Here is a 13,622-nt window from a genome sequence, read left to right on the forward strand (position 1 = left end):
TTAACAAAGCCAATCTGAAAACAAGACTCCCTAAATTTTATCAGCATATCGATTGCGCAACCAGGGGTGGTAAAACCTTGGATCATTGTTACTCTAACTTCCGCGACGCATATAAGGCCCTGCCCCGCCCCCTTTCGGAAAAGCTGACCACGACTCCATTTTGCTGATCCCTGCCTACAGGCAGAAATTAAAACAAGAGGCTCCCACGCTGAGGTCTGTCCAACGCTGGTCAGACCAAGCTGACTCTACACTCCAAGACTGCTTCCATCACGTGGACTGGGACATGTTTCGTATTGCGTCAGATGGGAATATTGACGAATACGCTGATTCGGTGTGCGAGTTCATTAGAACGTGCGTCGAAGATGTCGTTCCCATAGCAACGATAAAAACATTCCCTAACCAGAAACCGTGGATTGATGGCAGCATTCGCGTGAAACTGAAAGCGCGAACCACTGCTTTTAATCAGGGCAAGGTGTCTGGCAACATGACTGAATACAAACAGTGCAGCTATTCCCTCCGTAAGGCTATCAAACAAGCTAAGCGTCAGTACAGAGACAAAGTGGAATCTCAATTCAATGGCTCAGACACAAGAGGCATGTGGCAGGGTCTACAGTCAATCACGGACTACAAGATGAAATCCAGCCCAGTCACGGACCAGGATGTCTTGCTCCCAGGCAGACTAAATAACTTTTTTTGCCTGCTTTGAGGACAATACAGTGCCACTGACACGGCCTGCAACGGAAACATGCGGTCTCTCCTTCACTGCAGCCGAGGTGAGTAAGACATTTAAACGTGTTAACCCTCGCAAGGCTGCAGGCCCAGACGGCATCCCCAGCCGCGCCCTCAGAGCATGCGCAGACCAGCTGGCCGGTGTGTTTACGGACATATTCAATCAATCCCTATACCAGTCTGCTGTTCCCACATGCTTCAAGAGGGCCACCATTGTTCCTGTTCCCATGAAAGCTAAGGTAACTGAGCTAAACGACTACCGCCCCGTAGCACTCACTTCCGTCATCATGAAGTGCTTTGAGAGACTAGTCAAGGACCATATCACCTCCACCCTACCTGACACCCTAGACCCACTCCAATTTGCTTACTGCCCAAATAGGTCCACAGACGATGCAATCTCAACCACACTGCACACTGCCCTAACCCACCTGGACAAGAGGAATACCTATGTGAGAATGCTGTTCATCGACTACAGCTCGGCATTCAACACCATAGTACCCTCCAAGCTCGTCATCAAGCTCGAGACCCTGGGTCTCGACCCCGCCCTGTGCAACTGGGTACTGGACTTCCTGACGGGCCGCCCCCAGGTGGTGAGGGTAGGCAACAACATCTCCTCCCCGCTGATCCTCAACACGGGGGCCCCACAAGGGTGCGTTCTGAGCCTTCTCCTGTACTCCCTGTTCACCCACGACTGCGTGGCCACGCACGCCTCCAACTCAATCATCAAGTTTGCGGACGACACAACAGTGGTAGGCTTGATTACCAACAACGACGAGACGGCCTACAGGGAGGAGGTGAGGGCCCTCGGAGTGTGGTGTCAGGAAAATAACCTCACACTCAACGTCAACAAAACTAAGGAGATGATTGTGGACTTCAGGAAACAGCAGAGGGAACACCCCCTATCCACATCGATGGAACAGTAGTGGAGAGGGTAGCTAGTTTTAAGTTCCTCGGCATACACATCACAGACAAACTGAATTGGTCCACTCACACTGACAGCGTCGTGAAGAAGGCGCAGCAGCGCCTATTCAACCTCAGGAGGCTGAAGAAATTTGGCTTGTCACCAAAAGCACTCACAAACTTCTACAGATGCACAATCGAGAGCATCCTGGCGGGCTGTATCACCGCCTGGTACGGCAACTGCTCCGCCCTCAACCGTAAGGCTCTCCAGAGGGTAGTGAGGACTGCACAACGCATCACCGGGGGCAAACTACCTGCCCTCCAGGACACCTACACCACCCGATGTTACAGGAAGGCCATAAAGATCATCAAGGACATCAACCACCTGAACCACTGCCTGTTCACCCCGCTATCATCCAGAAGGCGAGGTCAGTACAGGTGCATCAAAGCTGGGACCGAGAGACTGAAAAACAGCTTCTATCTCAAGGCCATCAGACTGTTAAACAGCCACCACTAACACTGAGTGGCTGCTGCCAACACACTGTCATTGACACTGACCCAACTCCAGCCATTTTAATAATGGGAATTGATGGGAAATGATGTAAATATATCACTAGCCACTTTAAACAATGCTACCTTATATAATGTTACTTACCCTACATTATTCATCTCATATGCATATGTATATACTGTACTCTACATCATCGACTGCATCCTTATGTAACACATGTATCACTAGCCACTTTAACTATGCCACTTTGTTTACTTTGTCTACACACTCATCTCATATGTATATACTGTACTCGATACCATCTACTGTATGCTGCTCTGTACCATCACTCATTCATATATCCTTATGTACATGTTCCTTATCCCCTTACACTGTGTATAAGACAGTAGTTTTGGAATTGTTAGTTAGATTACTTGTTGGTTATCACTGCATTGTCGGAACTAGAAGCACAAGCATTTCGCTACACTCGCATTAACATCTGCTAACCATGTGTATGTGACAAATAAAATTTGATTTGATTTGATTTGACTGCCCTCGACCAGCACAAAAACATCCTGTGGCAAACTGCATTAGCATTGAATAGCCCCCGCGACATGCAACTTTTCAGTTAAGTCAGGAACCAATATACACAGTCAGTTGAAAAAGCTAACCTGAGCTTTCCTCACAGAAATTTGCATCCCGTAGCACTGGGATACAGTAAAGTCCATGGAGAATAAGAGCACCTACTCCCAACTGTCTGAGGATAGGAAACACAGTCACCACCGATAAAGCTACAATAATCGATCATTCCAGTAAGCATTTTTCTATGGCTGGCTATGCTTTCCACTTGGCTACCCCTACCCCGGCCAACAGCTCTGCACCCCCCCGCAGAAACTTGCCCAAGCCCCCCCCCCCCCCCCTGCTTCTCCTTCACCCAAATCCAGACAAAGGATTTTCTGAAAGAGCTGCAAAATCAGGATCCCTACAAATCAGCTGGGCTAGACAAACTGGACACTCTCTTTCTAAAAATTATCTGCCAAAATTGTTGCAACCCCTATTACTAGCCTGTTCAACCTCTTTTTCGTATCGTCTGAGATCCCCAAAGATTGGAAAGCTGCCGTGGTCATCCCCCTCTGTGAAGGGGGAGAAACTCTTGACCAAAAATGTTATAGCCATCCACCCTGCCCTGCCTTTCTAAAATATTCAAAAGCCAAGTTAAACAGATCACCAACCATTTTGAATCCCACCGTACCTTCTCCACTACACAATCTGGTTTCTGAGCTGGTCACGGGTGCACCTCAGCCACGCTCAAGGTCCTAAACGATATCATATCTGCCATGGATAAAAGACAGTACTGTGTAGCCGTCTTCATCGACCTGGCCAAGGCTTTCGACTTGGCCAATCACTGCATTCTTATCGACAGATTCAACAGCCTTGGTTTCTCAAATGACTGCCTCACTTGGTTCACCAATTATTTCTCAGGCAGAGTCCAGTGTGTCAAATTGGAGGGCCTGTTGTCCAGACCTCTGGCAGTCTCTATGGGGGCGCCACAGGGTTATTTGTCTCTGTATATATCAGTGATGTCGCTCTTGCTGCTGGTGATTCTCTGAACCACCTCTACGCAGATGACAACATTCTGTATACATCTGGCCCTTCTTTGGACACATACAACACTCCTTCCATGGCCTCCAACTGCCTTTACATGCTAGTAAAACTAAATGCATGCTCTTCAACCGATTGCTGCCCGCACCCGCCCACCCAACTAGCATCACTACTCTGGACAGTTCTGACTTCACTACTCTGGACAGGACAACTACAAATACCTAGGTGTCTGGTCAGACTGTAAACTCTCCTTCCAGACTCACATTAAGCATCTCCAATCCAAAATTAAGTCTTGAATCGGTATCCTATTTAGCAACAAAGCCTCCTTCACTCATGCTGCCAAACATAACTTCGTAAAACTGACAATCCTACCGATCCTTGACTTTGGCAATGTTATTTACAAAATAGCCTCCAACACTCTACTCAGCAAACTGGATGTAGTCTATCACAGTGCCATCCGTTTTGTCACCAAAGCACCATATACTACCCACCACTGCAACCTGTATGCTCTCGATGGCTGGTCCTCGCTACGTATTAGTCGCCAAACCCACTGGCTCGAAGTCATCTATAAGTCTTTGCTAGGTAAAGCTCTGCCTTATCTCAGCTCACTGGTTACCATAGCAACACCCACCCATAGCACACGCTCCAGCAGGTATATTTCACTGGTCATCCCGAAAGCCAACACCTACTTTGGCCGCATTTCCTTCCAGTTCTCTGTTGCCAATGACTGGAACAAATTGCAAAAATCACTGAAGCTGGAGACATATCTCCCTCTAACTTTAAGCATTAGCTGTCAGAGCAGCTTACCGATCATTGCACCTGTACACAGCCCGTCTGTAAATAGCACACCCAACTACCTCATCCCCATATTATTACTTACCCTCTTGCACACCAGTGTCTCAACTTTCACATCATCATCTATCACTCCAGTGTTTAATTGCTCAAATGTAATTACTTCGCCTCCATGGCCTATTTATTGCTTTTTATTGTGTTATTGACTGTACGTTTGTTTATGTGTAACTCTGTGTTTGTGTTTTTGTCGCACTGCTTTGCTTTATGTTGGCCAGGTCGCAGTTGTTAATGAGAACTTGTTCTCAACTGGCCTACCTGGTTAGGTTAAATAAAGGTGAAATATTTTATTTTTAAAGATACAAAATATCCCTTTCTCTTCCATCAGGATTATCAAATTAATGAATTGCTTAATCTGAGAATGTCTGCCAACAGCAGAAGTATGGTCGGCCTACACAGGACAGACCACAATGCAATGTTGAACTTACTTGCAACATTACATTTAATCTTTGATATTTACAAATAAGATAATGTCCTTTCTGGGGTGCACTTTCTGGGGGTCATCTCTCAGATGACTATTCACAAATGTCTAGCATCTTGCTGAAAAAGTGGGAACCGCCAGCATGTTATGGGTTAATCCCAAATGGCATCCTACCATTACTTTTATAGTGCACTACTTTTGACCAGAGCTCTGAAGGCCATGGTCAAAAATTGTACAATATATTGGGATTAAGGTCAGTGCCAAATGGGATGGAGATTATATATATATATAATATCGGTGTCTACCACGAACCTGCTGGTAGTTCTGATCCTGGGGGGTGAACGTGTTGTCGATGGGCTGAAAGTTCAAGTTGACATGAGGGAAATTGTGTAGCCAATATGTCCACCAAGGTGCCATATAATCCTCTCGTATTGAAGACATCCTGGCCCGAGTTTAGTTATCCAATGTCTAGTAGTCTTCTTTAGTAAACCGACAGCTCAGTCCCGTCTTCTGTAACAAAGCTATAAACAGTAATGAAAAAGCATGCTGGATAATGTAAACTCGTTCACACGCACAGTAGACAAAATATGCAGGGAGATCGTTAAATGAAAGCATTCCAAAATTATTCGTGAAAAATAAAATTAGCACACCGTGCCCGGTCAGCCCGTTTCAACCACAGCCATCCTACCGCTACCGTCTGCTGGTTCAGTCATTCCACAGACAAGGGCCGTCCCTACACGGGAGCGCGTAGAAATAAGAGACGCTTGAAACAAAGCGAGAGAGCGCAGAACCTGAAAGTAGGAACATGAATAGTAATGAAAAAAATGTAATTGGAAAAAGTAAGACTTGGCACGTGGTAAATGGATAATCAGGTTTATGAAAAAAAGTATAGGTATAGGCCAAATATAGAATAATTATGAAATGTTCACAAAAGCAACATTGATATCCTGGTAGCTCCCATTGACTTTGCAACACCCCCATCTAGTGTAAATAAACTCACATGCAGAATCTGTCAAAGTTGACCAGTGTCATGGAAATAACGCACAACTGATAGCATTACCGTAGTCATATGGCGCAGTTTGAGGATTTGGCCTGGTCTTTTTCCAGTCTGCAAACAGCTGCTGGACAATGACCCAGTGTTAACAGACAGGGAACTGAAGAATGGGTTCTAATTTACTATCCCAAAACCTTACAATATTTTAAATAACAAAATGGCACCCTATTCCTTATAGGCTGCTAATTTGATTAAGACCCATAATTCTCTGTTCATAGTATGCCATTTGAGACGCAAACCTTTATGTAGTAGCCAATGCTATGGTCATTCCAACAAATAAAGCAAAACACTAAATAACATTCGCGCATGCTGTGACAAACAAGGTGAATATCTGAAGTCTTCAGAACATTCTGTATGAAGTGGATGAGTCTCATTTTACCTTTAGTTAACTAGGCAAGTCAGTTAAGAACAAATTCTTATTTTCAATGACGGCCTAGGAACAGGGGTAGAACGACAGATTTGTACCTTGTCAGCTCGGGGATTTGAACTTGCAACCTTCAGGTTACTAGTCCAACACTCTCACTAGGCTACCCTGGTACGGTCCTTAGGCCTATTTGAGTTCATAGCGAATTGATCAGAGCGCTGTTCACAACTTACTGTGCAGGCTTCAGCTAACTATGCCAAAAGAAACTTTACCATCCACACCTTTCAATTAGTCATAACCACCAGATTGTTCACTAAGTCTATAAACATAATTCCTGCCCCAAATCCATTAAATGGTAGTGTGGGTAAAGCAATAGTACTGCATCTGTAATAATGGCATGTTCTTCACCTTGCCACTTTCAGGAGCATATTTGTATTTAAATCCACCAGTCCATGAAGTAAGCACAGGGCTATAAGTGATTGGAAAAGCGTCTGCTAAATGGCATATATTATTATTATTATATTAAGTAATGTTACCACCTTAGTAGTCACCACCCCAAACAATTTAGATGTGGTTACATCATTTGAGTATTAGAAGAGAGCCTGTGTAGTAACTGATTTGCCCCCACTACAGATAACTTGTCAAATTTGTCTAGGGCCAGTTTCCCAGTCAATGAGTAAGCCTAGTCCTGGACTAAGCATCCTCAATGGTGAATCTTCAAAAGCAGCAGTCTCTTCGTCACATCATTAAACATCAACAGGTGATCCATGCAAGTCATGACAGCCCCAGTGGGGGTGGGCCTTCCCTCTTCTGTTCTCTAGTGCTCCTCAAGCAATGGGGAGGCCGATGACATCAAGGCTTCCAACCAAACCAACTCTTGAATGCCCAACTTCTCAAAGTTTGCAGTTGTATAAAAAACACCAAATAGAAAACTTTTTTTACCCTTCAGTGTACATTGTATTTATACTTGGGATACCACTGCAATTGGACAAGTACAAACAAAAAAATCATTGGAGGAAGTCTTTAAATCTGAGGACCAGGTTTAATCTGTCTGGGAAACTAGCTCTTAGATAATCCAGTCACTTCATTTGGCAGATATTTGTTTTTGCCTTCTTCCAAAATAGAACCACTAAACATGTTATACATGAATATAGATAATTTACTGTAGTGGAACAACATAACAGGCATGACAAAGAAAAATGGTTTCTCTTTTTATTACAATTTACTGTACACAAAGATAGTCCTCTACTTGAGCTCCTTCACAGCCAGACCTGAAAAGAGATGAGATGGTTAGAAACTAATTACATGAATCATGCTCATTCACAAAATATGCTTTGAGTGACCAAGCCACAAACTTGATAGATCGACATTATTAGAAATGGTACTGGCGGTAGGAAGACAAGAGAAATTTGCTTGTTCAAATCACTGAGCAGGTTTTGGGAAACATCTGTTTTTATGTCCTTGAGCAAGGCAGACTGCTCTGGATAAGAGCAATTTATTATTCAAATCTGTTCATATACACCCCCAGGAAGAATGACACTTTAAAACATTTTCTGACAAGCAACCACTTAGATATGGTCAAGTTAAAAAGATTGGGAATAACATATACTAAGGCAAAAATGATTTCGCAACATAGAATGGGAAAGCAGCAGCAATGTCTTTGAACCACTAATAGACAATGCAGTAAATAGAAACAGAGTCTACGCGGACCAGTGCACCATAGCCAATCAGAGCTACAGTAGGCCTTCACGAAAACAAGAAATTTGCCACAGACCTGCTATTATTCACTTTGCACTGGACTGTGTTTGCTAGCAGTTATTTACTTTATTTTTATTTACTTTTTTTGCACACCAGTATTTCCACTTGCACATCATCATCTATCACACCAGTGTTAATTTGCTAAATTGTAATTACTTTGCTACTATGGCCTATTTATTGCTTTACCTAACACCATTTGCACACTGTATATACACTTTTTTTCTATTGTGTTATTGACTGTACGTTTGTTTATTCCACGTGTAACTCTGTGTCGCACTGCTTTGCTTGATCTTGGTCAGGTCGCAGTTGTAAATGAGAATGTGTTTTTATTTATTTCACCTTTATTTAACCAGGTAGGCAAGTTGAGAACAAGTTCTCATTTACAATTGCGACCTGGCCAAGATCAAGCAAAGCAGTTTGACAGATACAACGACACAGAGTTACACATGGAGTAAAACAAACATACAGTCAATAATACTGTATAAACAAGTCTATATAAGATGTGAGAAGGGAGGTAAAGGCAAAAAAGGCCATGGTGGCAAAGTAAATACAATATAGCAAGTAAAACACTGGAATGGTAGTTTTGCAATGGGCTCTGTTCTTGGCCCTCTCCTATTCTCGCTATACACCAAGTCACTTGGCTCTGTCATAACCTCACATGGTCTCTCTTATCATTGCTATGCAGACGACACACAATTAATCTTCTCCTTTCCCCCTTCTGATGACCAGGTGGCGAATCGCATCTCTGCATGTCTGGCAGACATATCAGTGTGGATGACGGATCACCACCTCAAGCTGAACCTCGGCAAGACGGAGCTGCTCTTCCTCCCGGGGAAGGACTGCCCGTTCCATGATCTCGCCATCACGGTTGACAACTCCATTGTGTCCTCCTCCCAGAGCGCCAAGAACCTTGGCGTGATCCTGGACAACACCCTGTCGTTCTCAACTAACATCAAGGCGGTGGCCCGTTCCTGTAGGTTCATGCTCTACAACATCCGCAGAGTACGACCCTGCCTCACACAGGAAGCGGCGCAGGTCCTAATCCAGGCACTTGTCATCTCCCGTCTGGATTACTGCAACTCGCTGTTGGCTGGGCTCCCTGCCTGTGCCATTAAACCCCTTCAACTCATCCAGAACGCCGCAGCCCGTCTGGTGTTCAACCTTCCCAAGTTCTCTCACGTCACCCCGCTCCTCCGTTCTCTCCACTGGCTTCCAGTTGAAGCTCGCATCCGCTACAAGACCATGGTGCTTGCCTACGGAGCTGTGAGGGGAACGGCACCTCAGTACCTCCAGGCTCTGATCAGGCCCTACACCCAAACAAGGGCACTGCGTTCATCCACCTCTGGCCTGCTCGCCTCCCTACCACTGAGGAAGTACAGCTCCCGCTCAGCCCAGTCAAAACTGTTCGCTGCCCTGGCCCCCCCAATGGTGGAACAAACTCCCTCACGACGCCAGGACAGCGGAGTCAATCACCACCTTCCGGAGACACCTGAAACCCCACCTCTTTAAGGAATACCTAGGATAGGTTAAGTAATCCCTCTCACCCCACCCCCCCTAAGTTTTAGATGCACTATTGTTAAGTGACTGTCCCACTGGATGTCATAAGGTGATTGCACCAATTTGTAAGTCGCTCTGGATAAGAGCGTCTGCTAAATGACTTAAATGTAATGTAAATGTAAGAATGTGCAAAGTAAAAATAGTAGGTAGGTTTCAACTGGCCTACCTAGTTAAATAAAGAAGATATTTTTTTTTTTAAACAACCGAGAACAATACTTTTCTTGGTTGTCCAAAAAGTATTGTTGAGTTATATTAAATCATACATTGAACTGCAACTACCTATTCTGCCAACAATTCCTTAGTGTACGTCATGGACTGTTGAGTCAAATATAACCTATTTTTAAAACCTCTTATAGAGTTTTGTAGCATAAGCTGGGAATTTTATATTTTTAACAGATATGATTGTCTGTTTCATATCTTCCAAAATAGTTAAAACGGCGTCAGTTTCACTTTAGAATCTTCAGCGGCAATGGAAACAAGCTGCGTTTTTCTATCAGATAAAAGAAAAGTTTGGCCACCAATATTCCCAGACAGCTCAAAGCATTAAGGAACATACGTCCATGCACCAGGTGGAACTCAATTTCCGAGGAAGTTGAAACTAAGCATTAGGTCTATCCTTACTCTCCTTGCAAGTGTGCAAATGCACCACAAGCACCAAACATGTGGTGTTTGGACAACTTGCATAGTATTAGATCAGATTACTTCATTATGTTCAATTTGTAACCACGGACAAAATAACATCTTTATAGACTGGACATTGTCACCAGACTTCAGGATTAAACAAGACGGCCCTATAAAACAGATTTCAGACTCCTTGTGCCAATTACCAACCCAATTAACCACAACATGCCACATTCCATGTGATGAAAGTTGAGCATCTTACCTGGGGGCAGGGACTGTTTCAGCTTCTCTGCCTTCTCCTTGTCTGTGATGACGAGGGTGTACAGGTACCGGCTGCAACGCACCTTGAACTTGACATTGTCCTTGTTCTTCTTGATCTTTACGGCTGTGGGATAATAAACAAGAAGCAATCTATACATTCAACACTATGGTTCGCAGTCAGCGTTCCCAAACAGAATCCTATGTGGGTGCAGAAATGATAAAGACATAAGTGTTAACAAAACTCCACATTTTGAGTGTACTGACTACTGCACAATACTTGATTCAATAGTCAGAAAGTGTCAGATGAGCAGAGCATGTGGGCAACAATGTAATACTTACACTTGGCATCCTTCCTCCTTGCTGTAAGCAAGAAATCTTTTATTTCTTCGATTTTTCGTGGCTGAAATACAACAGGTAAATAATAAGTACAATGTTCTGCAACAACCACAGGGGTTAACTCAATGCAAATAGCTTAGCTAAAATGGCATGACTTTATAGCCTCATCGCTGACATAGCTTGTTATTATTCTCTTGGCTAGATGGCCAACTAAATGAAAGTAATCTGAGGATTGTCAGTGGACCGGTGGAACTAAAGATTCTGGTAATATCGGAACTTAGCACTAGGTCCACCTTTATTCTGGCAAGCGTGTAAATGCATCACAAGCACGAGACAGCCTGTGATGGTTGGACAACTTGCTAAGACATGCTGGTTATCCAGGCTAACATTAGCTAGCTAACGTTCACTAGTTAGCTCGTTACAACCCACGATGACAGTTGTAACATAGTTACAGTGAAAGGCAGCTATCACCACTCGACTCGTTGACATTTCAGTTACTAACGAAATAGCTACACAACATCAGTTTAAGTTAGCTAGCAACTCGTGTACTGGCGGTAGCCAACCACCGCAGCATTACTAGGCCGTACCAGAATTGGCCTGTACTAACTAGTAGCCTACTCGGCTAGATAATGCTGGCTAACTAGTTGCACAGGTAACAACCAGGTAAACAGATACCAACGTCGCACCGAAATAGCTAACACTAAGCTTACTAAACAAAAGTCTGCCATGAACAGTTAGCCATGTAATTAAAATTCTAAGAAAATGGTCCTCACCATCTTGCCGTGTCAGCGGACTGAAGCCTGAAAGACCGTAGAAAAACATGGGTCAGAATGCAGATAATTCCAGTAGAACAAGCAACGCAAAACTAAAACTTGGTATATTATATGGATACATCTTTGTAAGATCATTCTTTAATAATTTGGGGGGCATATTATGCAGTTATAAGAAGGATGGAGGATGATTATAAATGTATGGAAAAAATATTCAACTCACACAGCCTGCAAGAGAGGGGACGAAGAGGATGGAACTTCCGCTGACGTAAAATGTATAGGTCAAGCTACGGCATACCATGGAGGACAAATGTAAGATGAACGACTTTCTCTTCACTCATTTATCATTACTTAAACATTTACTTTTTATTTTCCCAGAAACAATAACCAATTTGCAAACTCCTGATCCAACATGGCGTAGCAGTGCAGACGTGTTTGTCATTGTCCCTGTACATTTGTTTTTATTCGTCCTTTTTAAAAATATATTTCAATCTCTTTTTCCATTTTTAAATTAAATATACCTTTCGGCAACCAGTCTCACCCAATGTGATACGGATCTACTATTTTTTTGACCTTATAGCTAGAACCTCCATCATATGCTAACCAGCTAATTAGCTACTAGCTATTTATATATTTTTCTTCTATTTAGTCATTGTTAACCACTGCTAGCGGGCTTTACCTTTAGCTCAGACACTAGCCGCTTTTAGCCTGGATAATACCCGCCAGTCTGCACAGCGCGATATCAACCCAAATCAACCCATCATACCAAACAAAGATTCTATGGTGTTAGAAAATTGGAGACCAATCACATTAATGTACAATGATGGAAAGGTACTTGCATCCATCTTAGCAGAAAGACTTAAAAATGGTCTTGACCAAATCATTGATGATACCCAGTCTGGTTTTATGAAGGGCAGACATGTGGTCCTTCTGTAGCTCAGTTGGTAGAGCATGGTGCTTGTAACCCCAGGGTAGTGGGTTCGAACCCCGGGACCACCCATACGTAGAATGTATGCACACATGACTGTAAGTCGCTTTGGATAAAAGCGTCTGCTAAATGGCATATATTATTATATTATATACAGTGGGTATTTAGTCAGCCACCAATTGTGCAAGTTCTCCCACTTAAAAAGATGAGAGAGGCCTGTAATTTTGATCATAGATACACTTCAACTATGACAGACAAAATGAGAAAAAAAATCCAGAAAATCACATTGTAGGATTTTTAATGAATTTATTTGCAAATTATGGTGGAAAATAAGTATTTGGTCAATAACAAAAGTTTATCTCAATACTTTGTTATATACCCTTTGTTTCGCAATGACAGAGGTCAAACTTTTTCTGTAAGTCTTCACAAGGTTTTCACACACTGTTGCTGGTATTTTGGCCCATTCCTCCATGCAGATCTCCTCTAGAGCAGTGATGTTTTGGGGCTGTTGCTGGGCAACACGGACTTTCAACTCCCTCCAAATATTTTCTATGGGGTTGAGATCTGGAGACTGGCTGGGCCACTCTAGGACCTTGAAATGCTTCTTACGAAGCCACTCCCTCGTTGCCCGGGTGGTGTTTTTGGGATCATTGTCATGCTGAAAGACACAGACACGTTTCATCTTCAATGCCCTTGCTGATGGAAGGAGGTTTTCACTCAAAATCTCACGATACATGGCCCCATTCATTCTTTCCTTTACACGGATCAGTCGTCCTGGTCCCTTTGCAGAAAAACAGCCCCAAAGCATGATGTTTCCACCCCCATGCTTCGCAGTAGGTATGGTGTTCTTTGGATGCATCTCTGCATTCTTTGTCCTCCAAACACGACGAGTTGAGTTTTTACCAAAAAGTTATATTTTAGACCATATGACATTCTCCCAATCTTCTTCTGGATCATCCAAATGCTCTCTAGCAAACTTCAG

The 13,622-nt window shown here is 43.4% G+C and overlaps 2 protein-coding genes across 4 annotated transcripts in view; both read right to left on the bottom strand.

Annotated features, from left to right (window-relative positions):
• Window positions 1-5,783, bottom strand: part of LOC124038594 (protein tweety homolog 2-like) — a 157,146-nt gene extending 151,363 nt beyond the window's left edge. For 2 of the 3 annotated variants that reach the window (XR_006839379.1, XM_046354644.1), the window contains exon 1: window positions 5,304-5,744. Coding sequence is in view for 2 of the 3 variants with exons in the window: in XM_046354644.1 (XP_046210600.1) it covers window positions 5,304-5,432 (129 nt within the window). In the remaining variant the exon portion in view is untranslated. Of the gene's footprint in view, window positions 1-5,303 lie in introns of all 3 variants that reach the window. The other variant, XM_046354643.1, reaches the window with a different exon arrangement.
• A 1,824-nt stretch (window positions 5,784-7,607) lies between these two features.
• Window positions 7,608-12,006, bottom strand: LOC124037320 (60S ribosomal protein L38). The gene is made up of 5 exons (XM_046352034.1): window positions 11,936-12,006; window positions 11,716-11,742; window positions 10,946-11,006; window positions 10,608-10,730; window positions 7,608-7,680 (listed from the first exon to the last, which is right to left on the bottom strand). Exons 2-5 carry the CDS (start codon window positions 11,716-11,718, stop codon window positions 7,655-7,657), a joined length of 213 nt encoding a protein of 70 aa, XP_046207990.1. The 5' UTR covers window positions 11,719-11,742; window positions 11,936-12,006; the 3' UTR covers window positions 7,608-7,654.
• Between the last annotated feature and the right edge of the window lie 1,616 nt (window positions 12,007-13,622).

This window comes from Oncorhynchus gorbuscha, linkage group LG06 (assembly GCF_021184085.1).
Source record: "Oncorhynchus gorbuscha isolate QuinsamMale2020 ecotype Even-year linkage group LG06, OgorEven_v1.0, whole genome shotgun sequence".
In the NCBI taxonomy this organism is placed as follows: domain Eukaryota; kingdom Metazoa; phylum Chordata; class Actinopteri; order Salmoniformes; family Salmonidae; genus Oncorhynchus; species Oncorhynchus gorbuscha.

What these genes read in the sequence shown, in the direction of transcription:
- LOC124037320 (XM_046352034.1), bottom strand. An exon ending in AAGGAGGAAGGATGCCAAGT is followed by an intron (nt 10,731 to 10,945) that starts GTAAGTATTACA and finishes ATTATCCCACAG; the next exon opens with CCGTAAAGATCAAGAAGAAC. An exon ending in GAAACAGTCCCTGCCCCCAG is followed by an intron (nt 7,681 to 10,607) that starts GTAAGATGCTCA and finishes ATCTCTTTTCAG; the next exon opens with GTCTGGCTGTGAAGGAGCTC.